Source organism: Gekko japonicus, unplaced genomic scaffold (assembly GCF_001447785.1).
Source record: "Gekko japonicus isolate JY-2015 unplaced genomic scaffold, Gekko_japonicus_V1.1 scaffold1181, whole genome shotgun sequence".
Lineage (NCBI taxonomy): Eukaryota > Metazoa > Chordata > Lepidosauria > Squamata > Gekkonidae > Gekko > Gekko japonicus.
Window position 1 is genome coordinate 75,328 of NW_015161989.1, and position 27,422 is coordinate 102,749.

General features: G+C 43.3%; 1 protein-coding gene across 1 annotated transcript; it reads right to left on the reverse strand.

Moving 5' to 3' along the window:
- Window positions 1-1,774: 1,774 nt before the first annotated feature.
- On the reverse strand, window positions 1,775-25,582 carry RORA (RAR-related orphan receptor A). The gene is made up of 9 exons (XM_015429822.1): window positions 25,448-25,582; window positions 16,358-16,499; window positions 14,433-14,828; window positions 13,182-13,303; window positions 10,919-11,051; window positions 9,610-9,717; window positions 7,028-7,138; window positions 4,858-4,970; window positions 1,775-2,527 (listed from the first exon to the last, which is right to left on the reverse strand). Exons 1-9 carry the CDS (start codon window positions 25,580-25,582, stop codon window positions 2,363-2,365), a joined length of 1,425 nt encoding a protein of 474 aa, XP_015285308.1. The 3' UTR covers window positions 1,775-2,362.
- Between the last annotated feature and the right edge of the window lie 1,840 nt (window positions 25,583-27,422).

The following is a 27,422-nucleotide window of genomic DNA, read 5'->3' on the forward strand; positions in this document are numbered from 1 at the left end:
AGCAAGTTAAACATACACATGTAAGTTGGTAATATAGGGATGGCCACCAGCATGGACAGCTTTAAAAGTGGACTGATTCATGGAAGATAGGTCCAAGATAGGTCCAAGAAGGCTAAAGAGCACCTCATCATTCAGAGCTGGTAAACCTAAGAGGCAGTATCAGAGAGGAAGGCCATGACCTCTGTGCCCTGTCTGTTGGCCCTCCAGGGCAACTGACTGCCCACTTTGTGACATCGGATGCTGGACTAAATTTATTACTGCTCTGATCCAGCAGGAGTGCCTCTTATGTTGTAAGCAAGCTGCATACTTAAGTGTAGAAAGCCACTTGTGTAAAATGATGCTAACCCAGCACAGCCCTTTTTAACCACACCAGCAAAATATGGGTTTTGTCGGTATGATGAAAATCAAATCAAATAATGTCGTTGTGCCCCTTCGCAGTAGCACTGATATTGGCCATACAAAGTAGTCCTTTGTTATTCTTTGTGGATATAATAGTAGGTTCAAGGGAAAAATTGGCCGCATCTTTGGACCATTCCCAAACTCAGTTTTTCAGTCAATTTCCTCGTCTGAATAGGATTCTATAGTTTGATTTCATTAGCCATCATTCACATAATCAACCCCTGTCTCTACACAGCCGTCTGTAGCTATGTATTATGTGGTCAAAGTGAAGCATTCAGAGCTGTAGATTTTTTTTGCAGGTTTCTTTGACTTCAAATGGACTTAAATTGCATTGTTTGCTGTACTGAGTCGGTAGCCAGGTGTAAGCCCACTCTTTACTATACAAAATATATAGCTGTGAGATAGATCTGCAGAGTTACCCAGGCTTAAATACTAAAGGGATTTACAGTGCAATTTAGTACAATTATTCCAGTCTAAACCCATGGATTTCAATGGGCTGAGACGTCAGTGAACTCCGTATAGGATTGCACTGTTTGGCACTCATAACCATGCACTGGATTGAAGCCCATGGACACAGCCCTTTTGGGAAGCAATACCATATTTTTGCGTGGAATTTCTGGGTGGAGTGGGGGGGTTTGCACTAGAGAGCTTCCCTGGGGATTGTACCCTATCTGTCTTAACATATGACGGATGGACACAAACAGACACACATACCCACTCACTCACTCACTCACAAATACTTTAAATGTAAACAAAAGTATTAGGACCAATATTTCCAAAACGCAGGTGTCTAAAATTTGGTTCTCTGACTCCATATTTACTCACTCCCCCCCCCTCCCCAAAAGCGGGCTCATTTTAAAAAGATGCTGATGAAAATCAGCTTGGTTTTTTTTTAAGTGATTAAATACAGATTTCTTCATCCCTATGTCAGCATCGTGTTTAACAGTAACAGGGATTTTTTTCCCGGTTTATACAACACGTTTTCTTTAAAATACAAGGTAAAACTACAAGTTTTAGTTTAGAAACCTGTCCCCCGTCCCTCCCTGCCCAATTACACAAAAAACCACTGAAGGTGTTTCATGATATGACCAGCCTCTCTTTAAAAAGTAAATGTGGAAAACAGCAGCAGAAAACAACCTTGCAGTGTCCCAATACCTTCCAAACCTCCCTCAGTTAAACTTGAATTTCTGGTGCACATGCAGCACGACAGTGAACACGCTAGCATATATAATTTAAAAAGGAAAAAAAAAAGTGCAAAATGAAAGTGCCTTATCAATTCAACAATAAAAGCTATACCAGTAACTACATTTTTATATTAATTAAAACAATATATAAACAATATTCTCTTTTGCTATATATAGACTTCATGCCCATTTACCCTGTAATAGATTATAAATGCTATTGTTGCTATTGCTTATGGACCCTTTTCATGCCGTTCTGCCTACCGGCAAGTCGACAGCCGGGTGAAAAGAAATCGTCCTTCATGAAACAATGAGCAAGCTGTGCAAAACTGATGCTGAAGCCTCTGCAATGCACACCAGTCGCTGGTTTCTAGCTGGAGACAAAACCGTTCTTAACCAAACAAAACGTTGTTCTATTGAAAGTCTGCGGGCAGAGTGGGTTACAAGGAAAAGGAAACCTCCTGATTTTTAGTACCCTCATTCTGTGTAAACAGAGGTCAGAGACTGAGAAGTTGAGACAGAAAAAGGGCCCGTATCGGTAGGCGTAATGGAAATCATATGCGTGAGAAAAACAAGTTCAACTTTTGTTTCATTTTTCCCATCCTTTTTTTTAAAAATTTCTTGCCTGACCCCGATCGCCAGAAGATGTGCAGTGAGTTGGCTCCCTAGGTCTAAGCAGGGCCAGATAAAGTGTCTTGTTTTCATTTATCTTTTTTTTGTTTTTTTTTCCTCCTTGTTAACGTTTGTACTTCAGACATTCTAGAAGTGCTTAGGTGATATGTTTACCCATCAATTTGCATCGCTGGCTCAAATTCTGAAGTGAACAACTCCTTGTACAGTGGAGGAAAATGAAGACGCACAATGTCTGGATATATTGCTCTAAATGCCATGAGCTTTTCTGTATGTCGCCCGCACAGTGCTCGTAACGTAGACACTTTGCATATTAGCTGTATCAAAAAAAGACAATAAAAGAAAAGCAAAAACAATTAGGTTTACATAGATGACCTTATGTCTTTAATTTTGTTGCTAGAAATAATGAGAGGGGGGGCCCATAAGGACTTGTGGGGGCTGAGAAAGTCGCCTTCACCACCTCCACCTCTGACTCCTCCCTCCCTCTCCTGGTCACCAAAGGCTACTTCTGCTGCTGGCTGTGGTGTTGTTATGTACCAACCTGGGATTCTGCGGCAACTCACAACGCTGCCCAAACGTTGCTTTTCTAGTGTTGGCTGTGCACACCATTGCCATTAACTGGAGGACAGGAAGTGTTACCTCCAAATTATCATTAAAAAAAACACTAAGGTTTTTCTTCAGGCCTGGTGTTCCCTGGATTGTTGGACAGTAAATGGGAGCTGTGGCTAGTAGTGTGTATGGATTTGCCTAGCCACATGGGCAGGGGGGGGGGGGGCTTGACACAAAGCCATAGTAATTGTTTCGACATCTAAGTTTCCCTGTAAGACTCAGGTAGAATGTTTTTTTTTAATATCAAAATGTGTTCAGTTTTAGCTTTTAAAAATTACATGATTTTCAATTAAATCTCAACTTAATGCAAACATTTCTCTCAAAACTAAATTTACGGCCCTCTTAGAAATTCAGGAAAGGCTGATTTTCTGTATTAAAGCAGAGTCATCATATAGCAAAATAGTTTATGTACTTATATAGTATGTCTCGATTCCAGGGGCCAGGGACTGGCAAGTCAACACCAGTGTTCCCTCTAAGCTGTGGAGTCCTGTGAGCAAAAATCCTACTTTGTGATCTACTGGCATTAAAGTTGTGAGCAAGTGATTTGGCTACTGCATAAATTAGTTTGCTCTGGAGCCATCTTTCCTGAGCTAAGACAAAAAGGTGTGAGCCAGAGGCTAAAAAACTGAGCTAGCTCACACTAACTCAGCTTAGAGGGAACACTGGTTCAACACATGAGTCATGCACAGATCCATCTGGTAACAGAATTCATGGGAGTAGCCAAGTTAATCTGCGGCCACTAAATCAAGACGGAATTTTTGGACATCCTGAAGACATAATATTTTATTCTAGCAAAAATTTGTTTTTGTGCTGGAATGAAAATGTGTTTGTTTTTAAGGAGCTATAGGATTCTTGCTTTTAATTAATCTGAATGACCTTTAACTCCCGCTTTATGTTTAGTACCTCTCTGTTATCTGTGATTGAGTGGGTATTCTAGTTATGTAGGGAAGAAGGAGAAGAGGAGGAGGAGATTGGCCTTTCACTACCCAAAGGAGTCTCAGAGCGGCTCACAAACTCCTTTCCCTTCCCCTCCCCACAACAGACACCCTGGGAGGTAGGTGGGGCTGAGAGAGCTCTGACAGAAACTGCTCTTTTTCAAGAACAGCTCTTGTCAGAACTATGGCTTGCCCAAGGTCATCCAGCAGGTGCAAGTGGAGGAGTGAGGAATCAAACCCGGTTCTCCCAGATTAGAGTCTGCGCACTTAACCACTACACCAAACTGTACCTGTAAAGCAAAGACTCTGGACTTCTACTTTCAACTCATGGAGAACACTGATCTACCATCAGCCAGTTCTTCTGGTTGAGATTATTTACTACTTTATGCTGGGGATGGGCGGGTTATTTATATGACAGAGGAGAAATGGGCAGGCTAAAACAGTAAAGGATGCTGGAGGGGGAAATCGGCATTTTCTAGTGTTAACTCCAGCAAGTTCCTGTCCACAAAAAACTACAATGGCTGCAGGTTCTGAAAGAGACTTCTGATTTGGAATCACGCATTAAGTAGAATCGGTAATTTATTAAGTAAATTTCTAAAATAGAAATTACACAAAATTAAACATTTAAGACTTTCATAGTATATCTTGCGGTTGCTTCCAGTTTTAAATCAACATTTTTATGTTATAGCAGCCAAACAGTATGTACTTTTATTTAGAAAGTAATTTTTTAAATTTAGAAATAATAAAAGGAAACGTTTATTCTTTTCACTACTTTTACTCCTTTTTTTGGGGGGGGGGGATTTAAACCACAAAGTTATTCTTCCCTGGTAAGGCTGTAAGAATTGGGTCAGCGATTGTCTGTTTCATTCAGTATCTGGCCTCTAATAGCATCCATCAACATCCGCTCCTTCTTTGTGATTCAGAGGTGTCGGAGGGGCGAAACAAAGGGCACTCCCATTTCTTATATCCACATTCTTCCTGTCAGAAGGATTCAATTACAGACAAATTTTGGAGCCTTTTAACACTGGGGTGGCAGCACTTGCACAGTTCCCTTCTAAAGTGTTGCATTAACATCAGAATATCAAAGCAGACATAGGTCTTACCTTTGTTAAGATTCCATCTTCCCGGTGATTCTTTTGCAAGACATGCTGAAGAGCTAACTGAATCTTCTGCTGTAGCTTTTCTATTTTTACCTTCTCCTGAAGCCAGGAACGGTCTAAAATGTAGAGAGAAGAACATCTGTGTTGGTTCTCTTAATGTACAGTAGGCATTTAATTTATCCCCCCACAGCCTACTTGTTACATTTGGAGTTGTGCTCAGTCAGGTGATATTATGACTTGTGCCGAATACCTAGGTATAGAAAATACAGCTAAATCTAGCAGTCCAAACACTTCACCCGTTCTAAAAGGACCTTCCTCAAAAAAAAAAGCCCTTCCCAATGGCTATGTAAAAGGCTGCACTAAACAACGTATCACTTTGGAAATGAGCACATCCAGGCCCGCAGCTACAGTGGGGCATCTCGGGGCTAGGCCCCCTGACTCCCCGGCAAGGTCCCCTGACTCCCCATCCAACCCAGGGTGTCACAGCCTTCTCCCCCAAGATTAATTTGATTAGCCAGTGCCCCCTAAGAAATTCAAATCCCCCCCCCCAACTTAAAAAATCCTGGCTACGGGCCTGAGCACATCTGCAGTCCTGTCCAGCAGGGTGGAGGTCCATTTGTACAAAACACAAGCAGGCATGCTCCCGTTTTGTTTGTCCCCCCCCCCCCCATCATGATGACCTGACCACATGAAAAAGCAACATGTCCCATAAAGCTTTCGGCTGCAATTATACACGTTGTTACCCATGCACAACTTTCATTGTTGGATTGGTCTTAACACAGCTTTCCTTCCAAAAGATAAACTCTCATTCCTGTAGTTTCAGAGGGTAGGTTCAAGAACAGAAGCACCTTAGAGGCCAGCAAGATTTTCGGTGTATGATCTTTCAAGAGTCAAAGCCAATGGAGCTTTGATTCTCAAAAGCTCATACCCCGAAAATCTTGTTGGAAACTAACGTGCTACTGGATTCGAATCCAGCTGTCCCACCCCTGTAGTTTTCTAATACACTGATCCCACAAGCCAAGACATCACAGTGGTTTATGTTTCGGCAACCCCCAAGGTCTAACACTTGCAAGGGCTTAGTGGTTCACATTACTTGCTTTGGGTAAATTCACCTACACTCACTGCTTAGTGACTTCAGCTGCAAGCGACGACTTAAATATCTGCTGCATCCATTACGGATCTAATGCCCAATATATTCCATTTATTAATTTCATAAGAACATAAGAGAAGCCAATGTTGGATCAGGCCAATGGCCCATCCAGTCCAACACTCTGCCACACAGTGGCCAAAAATACCAGGGGCCATCAGGAGGTCCAGCAGTGGGGCCAGGGCACTAGAAGCCCTCCCACTGTGCCCCCCTCCCCCAAGCACCAAGAAGACAGAGCATCACTCGCCCCAGCCTGAGAGTTCCTATCTATGCCTTGTGGCTAACAGCCACTGATGGACCTCTGCTCCATATGTTTATCCAATATTTATCCAATATTTCAAATATTTATACCCCACTCCTTGATGTTTTGCTGTCACAACGGCTATGGCCATGCAACCTGCCATTATCTCAAACCCACTACAATTTAGTTGACGCATTCCACTCATTAAGCTGTAAACAGACACGCATGGGTGAAACAACGTTTTGAGATGCTGCTCTAACATAGTTAGTTGTCCCTAACTGCTTTTTTTTTTTTAGCAGAGTATATTCTAGGGTAGGGCTACTTAACATTTTCCATTCTTACAAAGCTGTCTTTTGTTATACCAGTAATCTTGGCTCCATCGTTCTAAGTGAAGTTTTTTTCCCAATTATGTGGGAAATTTGAAGGGAGTGTTGTTGCTTCACGTGCTGCACTGGAATTACAAAGAGAGCACGCCTCAGTCACTTCCGCATGCTCTCGGAGCTGTCTTGTACCATTTTGATTGTACTAATCAGCGGATGCAACATTTTCAGTACTGGAGTTTATGGAATTCACTACTGAATTCTGACTGTTGCCATCCTAGGCCTTTAAAACAACTATCAAGCATTGGTTTGGAAGGGGGGAAGTAAGGTTGTTGCAAAGGGGCCAACAATATGAAAGTGATTATTTCACATTTACAGAGTATCATCCACTATTAAAGAACAGCATTTAAATTATTTTCCCCGATGTAATACTAGAACAAGTTGGTTCAACATCCTATGTCTTACCTGCAGACAATAAAACAAACGCAGAAAATAACGCAATCTCATCTTCGGTAAGGTGCATAGAACATAAACTTTTTCCAAATTCAAAAACGAAACTAATGAAATCTTCACAACCTGGCAAAACAAAATAGCATCACACAATGTCTCTTTCGAACAGAATAATTTTATTGTCAAAGAGGCAGTGATTAAATGGAGAATACAGCTGGAGCTTTTCACATTAGAATGCAGCATTAGTTTTATTGTAGAGATGGCAGTGCTTTTATTTATTTATTTAAAATTCTTATATCTTATTACTCCAAAGACCTGATTCAAAGTGGTTTACGTATCTTTGAAGAGAAGAAGAAGAGATCGGATTATACCCCACCCTTTACTCAGAGTCTCAGAGCAGTTTACAATCTCCTTTCCCTTCCCCTCCCCACAACAGACACCCTGTGGGGCAGGTGGGGCTGAGAGAGCTCTTTCGAGGACTGCTCTTTTTCAAGGACAGCTCTTGTCAGAACTATGGCTTGCCCAAGGTCATCCAGTAGCTGCAAGTGGAGGAGAGGGGAATCAGACGCAGTTCTCCCAGATTAGAGTCCGCTGCTCTTAACCACTCCATTGGTTCAATGGAGCTTGTTTCTATAGCCCTGTTTTACTCCTGCCTATAAAGCATGCATAAACAGCATATAGTGGGGCAGCAGAATCAGGTCCATTCTGGGGCCATGCTTGCTAGGGTTGCCAGGTCTCAGCGGGCTTGTGGTGGGGGGCTCCTGGTTCTGAGCCTGGATCACAGCGCTAGAGCAGGGGTGTCAAACATGCAGGGGTGTCAAACATGCAGGCCCCCAGAGGACTTCTATCAGGCCCACAGTGGAACTGGCTGCCTTCTGCTTCTTCTTCCAGTTCTGCTGCTACTGCATCATCGTAGGTTTGCAGCTTACAGATACACACCTGAACAGCATACTCAAGACTGCAACAGCACAGACATTTTGATGCAATAATTCAGAGCAAGAGGTGTCAGTTATAAGACACTGCTAAATAAACCAAATATTGCAGGAGTGCTAATGTTTTAAACATGTTTTTATTTTAATTAAAAAAAAAACCTTTGTCTTTCTGTCCTTCATAAAGTTTATATATCTGCTATCTGGCATTCCATTTTATGACACAAGGTCTCATGTCAGATCCGGTCCTCATAACAAATGAGTTAAACACCCCTGCGCTAGAGCATTGCAGCACGATGCACCCAGTGTGATGACGTCACTTCTGGGTGACATCATCATGTCAACAGCGATGGAGGGGGCTGTTTGGGGGTGGGTCTTCTTCCACCAGCCGGCTGGCTGGTGGCAAACTGGAGCACCAGAAATCGGGGGAATCCCCACCCTGACCGGGGGTCTGGCAACCCTAATGCTCGACCATGAGCACTGGACATATGACTTAGTAGAGAACGCTTTCTACTACATGACAGACAGACCCAGTAATATATTTTGTTTAGTGAAGTTCTTATAGTTGTGCTCAAAGCTGGTTATAGTTTCCAGTTAAGTTCTTGCATATATTCTTAAATAGAAAATTACTAATAGACATCCTAATTATGGCATTCTGTTTGACACCATCCATTTTCAAATAGTAAACATTTCTCCCCTTCTCATAGTTCTAGTCTAAACACAGACGTTCAGAAGAAATGTTTTCTGGAACACATACCCAACATCTTTCCTTTCTTTTCCTTTCCTTTTATAACCTCAGAAGCTCATTGATTCATGAATCTTGAGCTGCAGAAAACACTTATTTCTTATTTTTTAGATGCAAGGGCTAAAAGGACTGAGACAAATTTTGCAATACCCAACATCTCAGTTAGTGAGCAATAATTATTGGCCTAGGCTAGTGTCATGATCTGGGCTGTGCAAGCAAAGGCCTAGCAGTCTGAGGGAGCCTGAGTAGCAGTGGGAGGAGGCCAGGCCTACAACTCCCAGAACTCCCTGAGAGGTTTTGGCACCAATTTTAGCCTATCACAGGGAAGGGGACTTCTAAGACTTCTAAGAAGAGCTGTTCTTTCTTCCAAGAGAGCAGGGCCAGAAGGAAGGCTGGGAGAGACCCTCACCCTGAGAGGAAGGGTGAGTAGACTCAAGCCCAACTGAGACAGTGAGCTAGGGACTGTAAGTCTAGTTGCGTTAGGGCATTTGGTTTCTTTTCTCTTCACCCCCTTATTGCTATTGTTCTTGCGCCTTGCTTGTTTCACATATTTGACTGACCTCCTATAAAAATAAACCTCTTATTTGTTGTTTACTCTGCCTGGTCCTCACGCCTATTATTTGGCCAAATAAGGGAGGTCTGAAGGTCTTGGGAGGGTGCTCTGGGCCTTCTCAAGGGATCCTAAAACCAGAGTGGTGGCAGCGTCAGGTGACACCCCACCTGAGCCATGACAGCTAGCCTTCATTTTGACCTTTTAATGAATGCATTGTTTTAGTACACAGCGGAGGGTTCAACTGGAAGTGCTGGCCAGCTGTCTTTTATCAAAAATCCTTTCAGTGCTTAGCACACAGTCCATTTATTGTAAGGTATTTGTTTTAAACAGATATCCAGAAAACTTAGTTTTAAGCATTTGATTTCCTTACCTAATGACTTGAAAACATCGGGGCTAGCATATTTGCCATCAAAGTACACTGTGTTATTCTGGGAGTCAAAGGCACGGCACATTCTGATAAATACAACTTCTAAAGACCCTGAGCACAAGCAAGAAAAGACTTATTTTACAATTGGGAATTAGAAGCACAATACTTTGCTAGTCATCTATAAGCCATTTCCTCTCCACCTCTTTCTAAGACAGATGCAAAACTTGCTATGTCTTTAAAATATTTCTGCCTCAGAGTCTTTAAAGAAAAATCTTGGGAAGGAAATGTAACTTCACCAGGTGCCTGCATCCAACAGAAACTGCTTTATTTTTAAACTAATTTCATGATTTTTGAACATGCACACTTAGCAGTAGTGAAATAGTTTGGTGAAATGCTGGCGTATAGTAATCATGATACATCTCTCACACAGTATCAGGCAGAGGTTTCAAGGAATAGCCATAAGCCTTCACTAACAAGAATATTTTAGGACTACTAACTATACCCCTCTCTCTCTGTCCTGAAGAGCTCCTTATAGCGGCTGGGCCAAATTAGTATTTTGACTTAACGCTGATTGTCAGCTGACCTGGTTTGATTAGTAAAAACTTCTTAGCAGATATCAGGCCCAGAGATAAAATTTAAATGATCTAGACACTTAAAGCATTGCCAATCTCAACTGTCAATAGGACTAGAACTCAGCTCTTACAGGTGTCAAGAGATGCTCATGCTTGAACTTGGAGAGAATATTCTTTACAGTCCATCTATTTTTTAATGTTGCGCCGTCCTAGAGAGTCATGGACTTCGGTTTTCACCAAGGATATCAGTTTTATGAAAACAGTTCTGGAAGGATTGGTGTATTTATATGGCTTATATAAACTATGCTGTGGGTTCATCTGCGCTGCCAAATCTCTTAACCAGTGACTGAAGAGGTGATTTTATCTCCCATCATGCCACATGTTGACTGTATATAAAGGACAGTACATTCAGAACACTTTGGCTAGCCATAGTTTTATGAAAATAACATATAACGAACAGAACTTCTGCTTTCGTTGTGATATTTATTTAAGAGTGTTCAAGCATTCTGTTTTTAGCAACAGATTAGTATTCACGAATATAGCAGTGCAGGTTCCCATTCATCAAAATAATGGAGTTGAATACTTGTAGCCAAAGAATAGGTGTCTAGGTGTTTACAGAATAAAATTCAAGGAACGCCTGCCGTTAAAAATGAGCGGTGGTCTTTGCGTTCATAGTACATAACAACCGTTTGTATGACCAAAACCGATTAGCAAGGAGGTCTCCTGATACACCTACGTACCTGCTTTTAAAAGCACAATTTGATCGTTTTGACACAATTCCATAAAGCCATCAATGCGTTTGGCAAACTCTACCACGTACTGTATTGCTTCTGTTATTTTCACCGCACATAATTGCCACATTACCTCCCTCTGCTGTTGAAGAGAAAAAGGATAGGTGGCTATTCCAAGCTGACTAAAGGAATTCCTTAATGGAACAAGTTAACACAGAACAAAACTGCTTTATTCTTGCGTTTTGCACTCATTTGTACAAATGATGAGCAACTGGGGTGAATAATAGAGGGCTTCAGTGTTTAACCAGTGTATGTGGGGGGTGGGGCTGAGAGAACCCTGGGGCTTGTTACTGTACTGTATTTCAGTTTGTGACTAAATCCCCCCCCCCCATGGTGTATTCACATTTATTCCAAAAATACAAAGGGTTAACCATCGTAGGGTTTCATATTTAACATCAGGGTTTTAAAATAAAGTGTGCTACAGTGAAATAAAATAATAATGATTAGTTCTAGTATGAATAAGTCATGTAAGATCCAGGAAGTGGCATTTTAATAGTAAATCCTTGACTTGATTCACTGGGTGTAACTCCTACATGTTTTCGGTGAGATTTCTACATCTACTACAAAGTAGAATATATTAGCAAAAGCCAGACACTCAAGCTGTTCAGTCTTTTCTTTAAGCATAGCAAGTTATAGGAGAAATACTTAAACAGATTTTGATATTTATTGGAAGAAGAAGAGGAGGAGGAGGAGGAGATTGACTTTACACCCTGCCCTTCACTTGTCTCAGAGCACCTTACAACCTCCTTGCCTTCCTTTCACCACAACAGACACCCTGTTAGGTAGGTGGGGCTGAGAGAGCTCTGAAAGAACTGCTCATGAAAGAACAGCTCTGAGAGAACTTGTGACTAACCCAAGGTCACACCAGCAGCTGCATGTGGAGGAGTGGGGAATCAAACCCAGTTCTCCCAGATCAGAGTCCACCACTCTTAACCACTACACCAAAGTGGCTTTCATCAATTCATCAATAGTATCTAATGGGAGGGGGCGTTGTGCTCTGTGCTCTTTTGGACAGTATTCCACTCCCACAATTCTTAAAGAGCAAGCTCTTTTCCCTGTACCCTCCCCACCATGTTGAGAAGTGAAAATTAATCTGGTACTGATCTGGTTATTTAAATAAGAATATCCTCACTTCCTGGAAATTCCCTGCTGTTTTCTTCTGGTTTGTTAATGTTTCCCTAGATTACGGGAAGAAATTCATGAACCCAAGGCATGCTCCCAATCCCTCCCTAGGTGTGGGAAGGAAATGTCAAAAACGGGTCCTTTTTCAAGAAACCCTGAATGTTAATTATATTGAGTTAAACATGTTTAAGTGCTAAATCCAGAATACAGACTCAAGTTTCAGTGTAAAAAAAAAGGTTTTGTGGCAAAACAGAAGGGGCTGTCTACACAAACAAAACCAGGAAAGAGTCTTACAAAGTAGTTTATGAATAAAATACTCTTAAAAGGTTCTAGACATGAGACTTCCAGGCCTTATAATATGTTTTCCTCATGACCGTACAGATAGTTATTTCAAAATCCTAAGGATGGTTCACACCTGTTGTGTGAAGAATCTTCCAAAGCACAAGAATCAAGTGCTTGACCATGGGTGGGTAAGCTCTTATGAAACTAGTATAAAAAGGGATCATTGCATTTATGTTTAGCAAATAGTCGACTGTGGTGTACTCAAACCTTCACAGTAAGTATGTATGTATAAAAAGTATAAATGTCACACTCCATGGAGGTAAGAGATGGGATAAAAGAGTGAAAGCCACTAGCTAGACTAAACATTCCAAACAGCTCTGCTTCCAAATAATAAGGAGGAGTGGACTGCAGGGGTTTAAAAGCTTTCCCTTCCTCAGAATCTTACATTATTTATTATACACTTCTAGAGACTTGCATGTGAGAGCTCCACGCCGAATAACTCTAACCCATCTGCACCATCATGGCCACACTGGAAACATGCAATACCTGTTGCTTAATATTTGGGCACTCAGCTGAGGAGGGAAGATGATTTTCAGATTGCAGCAAAAAACTATAGACTGATAAGTGAACCTATGAGATGCCTTGTATCAAACCAGTGGTCCATTCAATATAGTGGCCAACCAGTAGCCCTGGAGGGCCAACTAACAGGATACGCTAGCCCTGATGTGTCCCCCAAGCCCTGCTATTCTTGAGGAAGGACAACCACAAAAACACTATGTCGTTTTTGGCATGATAGCCAAGACAGTACCTTGCTCTGGTAGTTCTCAATTTCTTCTTGCAGAAAGGTTTGCCATGTTATTTGCTGTAGCTCCTCCCTCAAGTACTGGCAGGTTTCCATGTGTGATTTGGAAATGTTCTGTGCGAGATGTTCTAAAACAGACAGAAGGAGCAAGAAGTGGCACGCATTAAGAACGTTCTCCTTGTGCATATTCTGTCCAGCGTTAAGCTACTGATGTTTCAGACAGTACAGCATTAAAAGCACAGCTCTGACAGAATAGCTATTTCCATAATTCTTGATAGTCACTACAGGCGAGTGATTACTGGACCTTGCATTTGATAAGCCAGTGTCTCTCAGCTTTAACTTCCCCATCTGAAAGATATGGGGGCTTTAGCAATATCCACTTAAGAAAGTTATAGTGCTGCATAAAAATGATACATACATTATTAATACAGACCTATCATAAAATAAGGGGGGGGTGCCCATTCTCTGTACCACTTGGAGAAAGATGGGTATGATTTATTTGGGCTCAACCCACCAAGAAGCTTTTCTGCTCAAGCCCAAAGGAAATACATAGGAGCTGCGCTAGAGCACAGTATGCCCATTTTCATGGAAGGTGGGCTACCATTTGCAGATGGACCACTATTTGAATTTTCTGCCTTAGCCACCCCAATATCTTGGACTGATGCCGGTCTCTGTTTTCTTATTGCATAAGATCAGTAATTCCTTAGCTGGTTGGCCCTCCATACAGAAGCGATTACTTTCCAATGAAATAACCGTGTACAGCTAGATACTGCTGCTAAATCTCCATTCAACCAGTTACTTAAGGAATGCTGGCCTGCATCTGCTCGCCTATGAAAAAATCCCATTAGTCAGAACTCATAAAACATGCTATCACTTAGGGTAGGCATTTAGTGCAAAGAGAAGAAAAATTACCAGCTTGACTAACCTGCACACACTCATGGGGCAGTGGAGTCGTGGACCTAGCAAACTATTCTGGGGAGACTTGTTAAATCACTCCAATGAATGACTAAACAGCAAGTCTGATTTATTGTGATTCAAACCCAGGCCTGAGATTATTGACTTGATTAGCGCCGTCAGCCCTATCTAAAGCTGAGGTAACTGTGTTTCTAGAAAGAGCAGCCATGTAAGCTGCATGTATTTACCAAGAACTCCAAACGTTGCAAGCGGTTTTAGTAAGCGAAGAAGACTAAAAAGCGTTGCTCTTATTCCAAAGGGTAGCATAGCAATTACACGGGAAATTTCTTCTCTTATTATTACCTAATTCTGCCATGGACACAGTAGGAGAAGTCTCTCCGTTTGTAAAAGAGCAATAAGGAAAGAACCCCGACGCTGGTGTGTAGTCACATATCGGTTCTGGTTTGATGCCATTAATATCAAGCCCCGACTGGTCTGGAGAAGGCTGTATGTCTAAGTAGAAGCTGCTAACTGCAGAGTCTGCTTTGCTACCTTCAGGGGTATGCCCATCAATGTAATTACTGAGGTCATCGTGCAGTTCTGTTAGCCCGTTAGTAGTGATATTGTATGTTGGTGTCAATGGTTCGGCCTCTCCGGGTTGCTGTTGGTGATCTCGCTGTTGCTGTTGCATCCGGTGTTTCTGCACTTCCGCGTATAAGCTGTCCCTCTGTTTTTTTGACATTCGGCCAAACTTTACAGCTGAAATATATTCACAAGCAGTTCAGTTTATCACCATCAGTCCGCGCTGAGATCCACCAGCTTAAAGTCGATAGACGCTATGCTCTTGGGCAGCAACAGTGAAATGCTATATTAGAAGGACGCATCATAATTAACTCCAGGGTATCCATCAGGCAGCCTATCCTATCGACTATATCAACTTGCATATTAGAAGACTGCCATAATTCTATGGGGTTTAGCGTTAAGAAGAAGAAGAAGAAGAAGAGATTGGATTTATACCCTGCCCTTCACTACCCAAAGGAGTCTCAGAGCGGCTCACAAACTCCTTCCCCTTCCCCTCCCCACAACAGTCACCCTGTGAGGTAGGTGGGGCTGAGAGAGCTCTTGACAGAAACTGCCCTTTTTTCAAGAACAGCTCTTATCAGAACTACGGCTTGCCCAAGGTCATCCAGCAGGTGCAAGTGGAGGAGTGGGGAATCAAACCCGGTTCTCCCAGATTAGAGTCCGCGCACTTAACCACTGCACCAAACTGGCTCTTTTTAAAAAAAAAGTGTGATGTGTGTGAGAAAGGTCTTAGCTCTGAGAAGAATGGACTCCATAGAACCAGTCATTAATGGGCAATTTCCATAAGAAAAAAATTAATAAACAAGCGTTAATCACATGAAACAGACACAGATATATTTAATTTGCATCGCGATATGGAGTGTCAAATTTGGATAAATCTTGCATTTATCTTGAAAAAGGAACCCTAGCTTGGATAATGCCTTCTAGAAAGAAAGGTTTAGCTGTCGTTATTGTGATATCTGTTCAGCGGCAGCAGGACCTCACAGTTCCTTTACCAATAATTGGGGGGGGGGATAATGGGGACATAGGGGTTGAACGACGATACAGGACACCTGTGTGAAAAGTTGAGGTTCTGGAATCAGAAACATATGTGAGAAAAATATAACAAACCTACCGAGAATAGAAAGAAAAGTACGTGTTAACTGCCACATTGCACAAAAGAATAAAATTTGAGTAACGTGCAGTGGCTCAAGTGGTTAAGACGCTGAACTGCAGGCTGTGGAATGTCAGTAGTTCAGCAGTTCGAGACCTGGGTGCCGCATGATGGAGTGAGCTCCCATCTCTAGTTCCAGCTCCTGACAACCTAGCAGTTCGAAAGCAAGAAATTGCAAGTAGATAAATAGGTACCACTTTGGTGGGAAGGTAACAGCGTTCCGTCCGCGTTGGTCTTTAGTCATGCTGGCCACATGACCACGGAAACGTCTTCGGACAGCGCTTGCTCTTCGGCTTTGAAACGGAGATGAGCACTGCAACCCTAGAGTTGGACTCGACCGGCTTTCGAGCAAGGGAACCTTTACCTTTACCTTTTTAACGTGTATATATAAGAGTGCAAAGAAATCACTAGCTGAGCCAATCCAAACTAAACGTATTGGTTTATGAGTCACAGGATAGTTCAAGAATAATGTTTTTATGAATGGGCTGAGCAAGCCAAAAAGCTAAAGAGTGTTGCACATACAAGACAGCTGACCTGAACTAGTAAAGCTCACCATCTCGAGACATCCCTACAGCCAGGCATTTCTGTAATCGACAATGTTGGCAACGATTTCGACTAGTTCGATCGATTAAACAGTTCTTCTGACGAGGACAGGAGTACGTGGCGTTGCTTTGCTGACTCCTCCTGAAAAAACCCTGTAGCATAAATCATAAAATGTAAGAGAAAGAATTTAGCAGCAGCAGACTCCTCAGTGTTAACACATTATTCAGAATGGACTGCATGCTTAACTGAAGAAAATAAGTGGAGCCCATTGATAACTTTAAAATAATCTTTGTCCTTGGGGGGGGGGGAACTCCCATAAAGAGTACTTTATTAATATTTGTGCATAAACAATTAGCTAGTAGAAGTGTGTGCTTTTTGAACTTTTCAAATATATGTATATAAGGGCTGGAGAAAAATCAGCTCTGCATCTGTGCTTTGCAAAACGTCTGCATTTGGCTAGACACAGCGGGTGTTTTTTTTTTTTTTTAAGAGTTCAAAGTAGTTTCCCACGCTGTATGCTCAAGTGTAGCACTGTCAACCTTGTTTATCGGAGAATAAGATGAGGTGAATGCTGATAGTGGTGCGAACAATCTCTCTTTTAGGCTGCTTGAATACCAGAATAACTGTTTCCACCTTTGTATAACCTCAATCATTTTTAGATGTAAACCACAACCAAATAAATATAATAAGATGTGCCCGGATGGATCAGAGCAGTGATCCGTGTACTCCACTGTATTGTTTCATGCAGTGGCCAACCAGTTGCCCTGAAGGACCAACAAACAGGGAATACAGGGCCAAGACTTCTCCCTGACGTTGCTTCCTAGCACTGGTGTTCAGAGGTTCCCTGTCTCTGGCCTGAACAATTCCTTTTAGACATCCTGGCTAATAACCACCGATGGACTTCTCCTTCAAGGATCTGTCTAAGAAGATCAATCTGACCCTCAGCTTCTCACTGATACCAGACAATACAACTTCGGAAGACCACATCCTTGCTGTCCGCAGTCATGTTGCTTAACTAGGCAACCACCTCAAGAGGCTGGGAGTCCACAGTAATCATCCACTCCTAATATCTATTTCCAACAAAAATAACTGCATCTAGCAAGTCTGAAACTGATAAAACTAGCCAGTTGTAGACCATTGTAAGACAGTGTGTGACTGCAATTAAAAAGGCCAACGCTATGGTGGGGGTTATGAGGAAGGGACTTGAAAACAAATCAGCCACTATCATAATGCCCCTGTATAAATTGATGGTACGTCCTCATTTGGAGTACCTCAAAAAGGATATTATAGCATTGGAAAAAGTATAGAAAAGGGCAACTAGAATGATAAAAGGGTTGGAACACTTTCCCTATGAAGAAATGTTAAAGCGCTTGGGGCTCTTTAGCTTGGAGAAACGACGGCTGAGGGATGACACGGTCAAGGTTTACAAGATTATGCATGAGACAGAGCAGGTTGAGAAAGAAATACTTTTCTCCGTTTCTCACAATACAATAACTCATGGGCACCCCATGAAATTGCTGAGCGGTCGGGTTAGAACAGATAAAAGGAAGTACTTCTTCACCCAAAGAGTGATTAACACATGGAATTCACTGCCATGGGAGGTGGTGGTGGCTACAAGCATGGACAGCTTCAAGAGGGAACCAGATAAACATATGGAGCAGAGGTCCATCAATGGCTATTAGCCACAAGGTATAGATAGGAACTCACAGGCTGGGGCAGGTGATGCACTGTATTCTTGGTGCTTGGAAGGGGGCAACAGTGGGAGGGCTTCTAGAGTCCTGGCCCCACTGCTGGACCTCCTGATGGCTTGGTATTTTTGGCCACTGTGTGACAGAGTGTTGGACTAGATGGGCCATTGGCCTGATCCAACATTGGCTTATCTTATGTTCTTATTGTCTATTCTCATCTGCTGCATGGCGGATTTATTAACATTTTTAATTGATATGCTCAGGTAAGCAAGGTGGAGACTTATTTTCATGATGGGAAACATAACGTTTTACTCTGTTACTTGTGATTAACAAACATAGGTGGTGGATCTGGCCATCTCTGTACAGTCACTGAAAGTATAGTGCCTAGAACCTAAAGGTCATCTAGATTTGCTTTCTCATGAACTGAATTAGAGAGCACCATCATATCTTAGTCATAAAGAAAACAGTTGTGATGGTACAGACATGCTTTGCATACTAAGGAACAAGATTCAGTCTCTGTCACTCCCGATCAAGAATAATTCAGGTAGAATAGCTAGGAAAGGTTCTTAGCTTGAGCGCAGAAAAAAGACAGGACTGTGAAATATGGACTACGGATCTGATGCATTTTAACGTAAGGCATTCTTAACAGTATCTTAAGAAGAGTCACAAGCAAGATACCATGACAAAGATAACTCCCCCCCCCCCCCCCCCGTATCTCTTCTTTTGTGTGTGTGCCCGTGCCTGGAAGTCATGGCGGCCTCTGGCAACTCCTACTTGGGTACGGAGGATATTCAGAGAAGCGGCTTGAAAGCCTGCCTCTGGCCTCCCGGCCCTGGTATTCTCTGGAGGTCTACTATCCAAATACTTTCCAGGGTCGGCCCTGCTTAGCTTCCGGGACCTGACGAGGTCGGGCTCGCCTGGACTATCCAGGTCAGGGCAAGAGAGAGAACTTTTTGAAAGAAAACTGACAACCAAGTGTACTTAGGGGTAGTTCACACTTCACTTTATTTTAGATGCAGATACCAAAATATAAAATGCTTGCATAGTCTATCAACTGTGAATGTACAGCTGACCCGTTTTCCCCAATCCCTCCAAATTGCTTTACGTATTAAATGGCGTTAATTTGTTTGTATTGGAAATGGCATTGAGAGCTGTGACAGCTGAAAGTGTTGTGTGTGTGTGTGTGTGTGTCTATTTAGTCAACAGTCAACAAAATAATGTTGTAAAATAATGGTTGTGAAATAGGAATTGTTGCAGAGATAGGTTTCATTTATTATACCCTGAAATAACCATTGCAACAGTTATCAATTAAAGAGGCATTTGTTTTCTGTTTGGTAATGTATGAGTGTCATAAGGAGTGGGGGAAACCATCCTTCTGTGCCTTTCGGATAGCAGAGTTGTCACTTCTCCCGCCCCGTCGCTTTTTGAGACTGGCAAAGACCTGAACCACTGCGCCCGTATTTGGTCTTTTGACAATTTTCGTTTAATGAATTGATTCCTACAGTTCATTAACATGCCCACTTCCACTTCTATATACACATATGTCTTAATTAGCTGCTCATTGGCTGTTTAATTACAAGAAAACAGCTGACAGCTGCCTTGTTGCATCCTAATGGCAGACACTCTGGAAGGGATACACAACAGCCCATGACAACAGAGACTTATTCATAATCCCATGATTTATGGCCAACAGTTACACATTTCCACGTATCATTACATTTCACAATATTCTAGTAATTGCCAATTAGGGAAAGGATAGTTGCTGCCCCCCCCCCACTTCATTCTTCTGCCTTTTCTAAACCAAAATCTGAATTTCTAAAGTAAAAAAAAAAAGCATAATGCCTAATCTGGATTTTTGTTCATAGAATTTGGTACTACATTGCAAAAATATTTTGAAAAGTTTTACACAGAAATCTCGACTCACTGTACATGGGACACCAATTACTTTTGATCATTGTAATTTCAGTTGAGCAGTTGCAAATGCATATTTATTGTATGTTAACTGTAGAAACCGCAACTGTGAACAAACTATCATAGGTTGGCTACAGAGAGGGTTTTTTGCACTACCGAATGTCTCTGGTTTGCACTACCCAGTGTCTCCCGTCTCTGGTTCCAGCTCCTGCCAACCTAGCAGTTTGAAAGCAAGAAATTGCAAGTAGGTACCATTTCGGTGGGAAGGTAACAGCGTTCCGTGCACCTTGGCGTTTAGTCATGCCGGCCACATGACCACGGACACGTCTTCGGACAGCGCTGGCTCTTCGGCTTTGAAACGGAGATGAGCACCGCAACCCTAGAGTCAGATTTGACTGGCTTTCGAGCAAGGGAAACCTTTACCTTTACCTAATATCAGCTCAAGGTCACTGTTTTTCAGCAGGGACAGTTCATACTGCAGCAGTCATCAAGCACTGGGTAAGCCAGAGATGAAAATGTATTTGTGAACTATCCGTTGGTCAAGAAAAACAAGATGACTCAGTCTCACAATGCTTTATGGGGAGGGGTAGGTGAACTAGATGATTTTAGAAAGATTCCCTACAGCTGTGTTTAATGTCCCCATGCTCAAAATCTCAGCAGTTAAACTGGCCTAGCTAATCTCTGAAAAATGACCCTGATTATGCACTCTTACTTCAGAAAAATTACCTTGCTAGATAGGATCAAGAATCACCTAGTCTGGCATTCTTTACGAGAAGCCCAACAGTGAGCAGGCATTAGGTATCAACCCCTGCCCTGGAGAGTGAGGGGTTTAACTGTGTAGATAGTAGTTCATTTCATAGTTTAGTGCAACAGACGGACTAGGATTTGTCCATGAAATGCTGGGTTTCTGACCCACTTTACCCATGGAACATCAAACTGATACCCAGTTTGCCATGGATTCAGCGCTCAGGTCACCTGACACATGGTACCATTTCGGAAGAGACAAAATATTCCCTCAAGGGAAACTCATCAGAAAAGAATCTTGCTTTCGTATAATTTTTTTTGAAACAGGAAGAAAACGGAGCATGCCCTCTGGTACGCAAAATACAGACGAATAATAACTGAGAGGTGGCCTAATGCTACGTTTCCATCTGAACATAACCCTATTTAAACCCCTGGCAGACGCGTTGTGTGGGGTAAGGAACAAGGAGCGGCCCTCAACCTTTAACAAGCAGAGGGCTGCCGGAGGATGAACTGGCAAAGTGGGGAGAAATGACACAACCATAATCCCCGGCCATGATCATCCTGAAGGAAATCTGTTCAGAGTATAACTCGTGGGCTAACACAGGGAAAGCAAGGAATGAAAAGGAAGGATAGACAGAAACGGCTGAGGAAGTCACTATTTAGTACAGATGCCAGCCTCCAGGTGGGCCTGAGGAACCCCCAGAATTACATCTCATCTCCAGTCTACAGAGATCAGTTCCCCTGGAGAAAATGGATGCTTTGTAGGGTGGACTCTGTGGCATTGTACTCCACTGGGCTCCACCCTCAAATCTCCAGGAGTTTCCCAAACTAAATCTGGCAATCCTTAACCCCCCATCCCTATCCGGAGGTCAGGGGGCCCTGGCGACCCTACTACTTGGCCCAAACTGATCTGATGAGGGCCCGTCATAGGAAGAGGCCTTTACACTCCTGTCAGAAGCTAGCTCACCGTACTGCTATGAGCTCCTCTCAAAAATTATCTTTAGCCTCTAAAATAAGAGTGATGTAAGACTGAAAGCAAGAAAACAGAGGCTGACATAAGGACGTGCGGCATTTGCTACAATCAAGGTTAGAGGGCGCATCAGAATAACTCGTTTGAAATGTAGCCAAGAGCGACATCATTGCAAATATACATGCATCACAATTTTTGTCGGGGGAACAGAACGACAACATCCGCACTGCTACAGCACTAGTGCTGTCAAGAAGCAAACATCCGCATTTTCTCCCTTTCTGTCTCAAAATGGAGCAGGTATCTTTTCAAGTATAGCATGAAAAGTAAGTACATGTCAACGATACATATTGATGAGAGGATGGCTTCCATAATTTCAGTCTTAGAGAACCTGGCTCCCTGTTATGCTGCCTTAGCAACAAAGGACCAACCTCCCCAATACCATATGGATCAACCATCTTTTACAGAAATTATGAGAGTAATTCCAAGTCCCATCACACACGGAGCGCTTTGCCAGTTGAGTTTGTCAAAGAAGAAACAAAGGTCTCCTTCTATGACCTCTGTTATGTCCTAACCTGGATAGGAGAGCAGGAACGGCAAAGATGAGAGCCATGAGGCACTCAGCCTTGACAATGTGATAACACTGGCCGGTATCAGTCAAGTGTCTTCAAGTTTCCATTCTTAAAACTCTCCATTTCTGTTTTAAGAATCAGCAGCAGAGCTTGCAAATTAGCCCAATGTTGCTGGGCTGCACAGAGGTTTAATTTCTTTTGGTTTATCCTGTTGGTTGCACAGGGGAAAAGATGCCCTCTGTCGGACTGGAGGTCCCCAGCTGAAACATTACATAGTCGGGATACACTTGGTAGCCATTTTGTGCTGTCCTCCTCAATTTAAATATTAAATGTCTTCTGTCAAGTAGGGCTGGGAAGACCGGGCAGAGAGTACGTTGTCATCTTCTTACAGGTCTAAGCCTGATTGGCTTTTTTGCAAGTACTTCCTCCAGTAATAATTATTGATTTACCATCTAAGAGATGGGGGAACTCTTTGGCCCAATTGTGGAAAGATTAGATTTCGAACAGGAGGCAGGCCAGGAAGTCTCTCTCTTCCTTTTTGGGTGAGGGGCCATCTAGTTGAGCTATATAGTTTGGCATTATATAGCTATGTTTGAAATAGGTTAGACCAGGAGACCTTGGAATCTGAAAACCGCTAGGGCCCTACTACCACCAAAGTTAGGCAGAGACGAGACAGGGTTGTGGATTCTTTGATGCTGTTTCCACCTGCCGCTTCTCTCACAGACATTCATTTTAACAAAAAGCTCTGTCTGATCAAAAACCTTTTAAAAACAAACCAAAAGGGTCTCTCTAAGACTTCTTGCTTGCATGGTTTGGAAAAGGCTCTGTGTCCAGATTAGCAAGGAGTGCTCAAAACCTAGGCTTGGAGTGGCTCCAAGCCTTAAACTACCAGACACAAGGACTGATTTCCCACAAGCTGCTGCTCCACCCTCGCTCTTCCCTTTCCCCCGATCGTATGTGTCAATTCCCCACTATTTGCTGCGCAGCCGCATTTTGCCCTGCAGCTTTGCCCGATTTTCCCCGCGTCTACTTGATCCTGTTTTTTTGAGGATTGAGTAGAGGCAGGGGGAATTGGGCGAAGCTGCGAGGCAAAATGTGGCCGCGCAGCAAATAGTGAGAAACTGGCACATACAATTGGGGGAAAGGGAAGAGCGAGGGCGGAGCAGTGGCTTGTGGGAAATCGGTCAAGGCCTTTTCTCAGAAATGCAGGGCAGAAAATTTCCCAAAGCTTTATTTTTTGGCAGAAATTTTTCAATTTCTAAAGGTCTGTTGCTCCATAAAATAGCAATGAATTGATACTATTGCCAATACTGCATTAGGCAAGCTTGGCAGGCCCAAAGTTGTAATTAAAATTTTTCAGGCGATCGTCCTGAGGAACTGTATGGAGAGGGTACATGTATGTTTTACTGATGTGTAAACAGTGGTAAGGAAATACATGTAATAATCCAAATAAAAATCCAAGTGATGAATTCAGCGGATAGCCTGTGCAGGTCAAGTCAAAACCAAAGCTAAGGATGCTTATTTGTATCTTCACTTATCTATCTTGTTCTGGAATTTTTTTAGCTGTGGTTTGTGTTTGTATTGGAATTTCATTGCGTGGTATGCCACCCTGAGCCCTGTCTTTGGGGGAGGGCAGCCTAAAAGCTCTGATAAACATGCCTGAATAATAGTGAGCAAGGGTAGAAATCCTTACTGTAGCATCCGGGGAGGGGGCGTGCAAGGGAAGCCTTGGATTCAAAGGCCAACCTGTGCATTGTTTGAGGATTGGCTGGAAGGACTCTGAGCCCCCCACCCCCCACCAAGAAACCCCTTTGGGTACGTGCCCTTTCTATAACTCGGAATAAAAAAAGTTCAAAGCAGTTTTTCATATTAGCTCTTTTGAAGATATATATTAAGTTTGTATTTCCGGTATGCCTGTGATTTGTATAAATTTTTATATTGTTATTTTAACTATTGTTTTTTTCTGTAAGCCACCCTGAGCCTGCCTCAGTGGGGAGGGCGGGGTAAAAATCAAAGTAATAAATAAATAATTGTAATCCAGTTTGGTGTAGTGGTTAAGTGTGCGGACTCTAATCTGGGAGAGCCGGGTTTGATTTCCCCACTCCTCCACTTGCACCTGCTGGATGACCTTGGGCAAGCCGGAGTTCTGATAAGAGCTGTTCTTGAAAAAGAGCCATTTCTGTCAAGAGCTCTCTCAGCCCCACCTGCCTCACAGGGTGTCTGTTGTGGAGAGGGGAAGGGAAAGGAATTTGTAAGCTGCTCTGAGACTCCTTTGGGTAGGGAAGGGCGAGCAATAAATCCAAACTCTTCTTCTTCTTACTACAGCTCTGAAAGGCAGACTAATATAGTATCATTACCACCCCCAACACTGCAGATATGCACCAGGGTTGCCAGCCTCCAGGTGGCGACTGGAGACCTCCCGCTATTACAACTGATCTCCAGGCAACAGAGGTCAGTTCACCTGGAGAAAATGGCTGCCCCGAATGCTGCCCATTCTGAGACTCCACCCCCAAAATCTCGAGGTATTTCCCAACTCAGAGCTGGCAGCCCTAAATGAGGCTCAGAAAGGAGGAGATGCCCAAGACCATCTAAATGCGTTTTCAGAAAGGCAAATTTTAAGCCGGGGGCCTTCTGGAGCCATTTGATCTCCTAGCCGCAATGCTATACCTGCTCTCTCTATAAAACCTATCCCTAACCTGTATTTAAATCCCTGTCCTCCATGTCATCATTTTGAAAAGAGTGCTGCTTGCATCATAGGGAGGGAATGGAACTTTCTCATATGACCAGGTGTTGCAGAAGTCTCACCCCCGGCTGAGTCCAAAGGGGAGGGGGGGAAACCTCAACACGGTAGGAAGAAAGCAAGTTTGTGTAGCCTCTTGAAAAAGATTAGTCTTTTCTATCATCGTCTCCAAATTAAGCTTAGTTTCAGAGAGAAGGTTTAGAAGTATCCGTGAAAATACCCAAACAGGTATTTGGGGACTTTAAGTCTTAAGAACCAATGTGAATTTAGGCAGCTGGTACTTCAGAAGAAGCAGAAGCAGAAAAAGCACAAGGAATTTTTAAAAAGGGGTTTTTATTGTATTGATCAGTGCTGGTCAGGTGCAGAAGGAAAATGTAATCTTTCCAAGAGGCAAGCATCTCTGGGAAGGACTCCCCACAGTAATTTTGTTGTCAGATTGTGTATGTGTGTGTGTGTGTGTATGTATATATAAGCTTACCTTGCAGCCCTCACAGGTAATGACACCATAATGGATTCCTGATGATTTGTCTCCACAGATCTTGCATGGAATAATTTCAATTTGAGCTGCAACAGAACCACAAAACCAGTTAATTATATTTTCTCTTAAACACATTATATAAAAAAGAAAGCATTCCCTGATCAGCATTTGTACAGTGAAAACTAATAACCTGCTCAACATTCTACTACATTAACTATTCATCGCCGCACAGTGAGGGTCCCCTTAGGGGCCTTGTACTAATTTATGGCTGCTTGTTATATAATAGCTTTTCAGGTTATTAAAATGGGCCATCCGAGAAGGTGCTTAAAAACCCACCACGTTGTGAGATTGAGTATTTCAAAGCCAAGAGGCAGCTGGACACACGAGTTCCTACCTTGCCCCAAAGAAATAAGAATGTGTAATGAAGGAGGATGTCCATGCCACATAGTAAGGAGATGCACAAGGCAGAAACCGCACCGGTGCCGGAAATAATTTATAGCTAGCTGATTCCCGATGCATTTTGAACATGCGTGTTCTTCCTTGGGAGAAGAGCTAGACTGGAAAGTAACTTTCAAGAACTTGTTTTCTTCCAGATCAAACCAAAGTACACTGCAACAAGTCTATACTGGAGCAAATGACACACAAGTGGTGTGTAGCACTGGAAATGTACCAGGAACCCTGGAGGGCTTGTGGAAACCAGAGGAGGAGGAGGAAGAGGAGGAGGAGATTGGATTTATACCCCGCCCTTCACTTGAAGTCTCAGAGTGGCTTACAAACTCCTTTCTCTCCCCCTCCCCACAACAGACACCCTGTGAGGTAGGCAAGGCTGAGAGAGCTCTTTCCAGAACTGCCATGTCAAGGACAGCTCTGACAGAACTATGGCTTGCCCAAGGTCATCCAGCAGCTGCGAGTGGAGGCGTGGGGAATCAATCCCGCTTCTCCCAGATTAGAGTCCACGCACCTAACCACTACACCAAACTGGCTCTCAAAAGCTAGTTGCACCCGCAAGAGGGCAGGGAGAAAGCCAAGGGCACTGTGGGGAATGCCCAGTGGGGCAAGTATAGTCAGGAGTACCTACAGGTGGGTGAGGATGGCTGGTCCAGACAGCTGCAATACACGGGGAAGAGATATCGTTAAGTGGGATGGGAGCTGCGGCCCAGGAGGGCAGGGCACAAAACCAGGGGGACGGATCCAATCCTTAGAGAGGGTTCTTAAGGAGGCTGCGATGAGGAGCTGGGCAGCACTAAACTGAGGAGGTTGGAAGCCCCGACTAGAGGAGACACCTAGGGAGTGAAGGCAACCAGGTGTCATTTCCTGAGGGAGTGCACAGGAGCAGAGCTCCGGCAGTAAGGAGCCCAGGGTGCAGGCACGTGCAACAAGCCCCGCCTCCTGCTCCCAGCAGCCCTCAGTCGGGCCACGAGGAGCAAGAAGAAGCAGCCAGGTAAGTTGCAGAGGCCCCCTCCCCCGGCCTGCCTTCAGGTACAAGCTCTCCCTCCTCTGCAGGAGCTGCTGTTCCCCCACCCCCCCCCCCCCCCAATAGCTAGCAATCCAAAACAGTCCAGTGGAGCCTGAGCGGTGGGTGTTGTTTTCTGACACACTTCCGGTGATGTCAGGGGGTGTGGCACATGCAAATGAGTTATGCTAATGAGTTATGCTAATGAGCCCCTGCACCTCTTTTTCTATGACATGACCCCTACCCTGGGCCCACAGAGTGAAGGAACTCTTTGGGATGGGACCTATTCAGCACGGATTGTAACAGTCTCGTGAAGTTAGTATACGGCAGCAGAACGTGAGTGTGTTTTATTTGGGGGAGCCAGGGATGGAACCCCATCCTAGCCTCCCACAGGCTGTGTCTCTGCAGCTGTCGTGCCCCACGATCGTTGTCCCGGGCCCCAGTCACACCCAGCTCCATTGCTTCATTCCATGAAGCAAGCCAATATCCATTTCACTGATTCACCTGCTTAATCACACAGGA

Bases quoted from the DNA above. Each gene is read 5' to 3' on its own strand.
- RORA (XM_015429822.1), bottom strand. From the start codon at position 25,582: ATGTGTTTAAGAGAAAATATAATTAACTGGTTTTGTGGTTCTGTTGCA. The intron at 9,718-10,918 runs GTACGTAGGTGT...GCTTGTGCTCAG, and splicing joins AATTGTGCTTTTAAAAGCAG to GGTCTTTAGAAGTTGTATTT. The intron at 7,139-9,609 runs GTAAGGAAATCA...TTGTTTTGCCAG, and splicing joins CGATGTTTTCAAGTCATTAG to GTTGTGAAGATTTCATTAGT.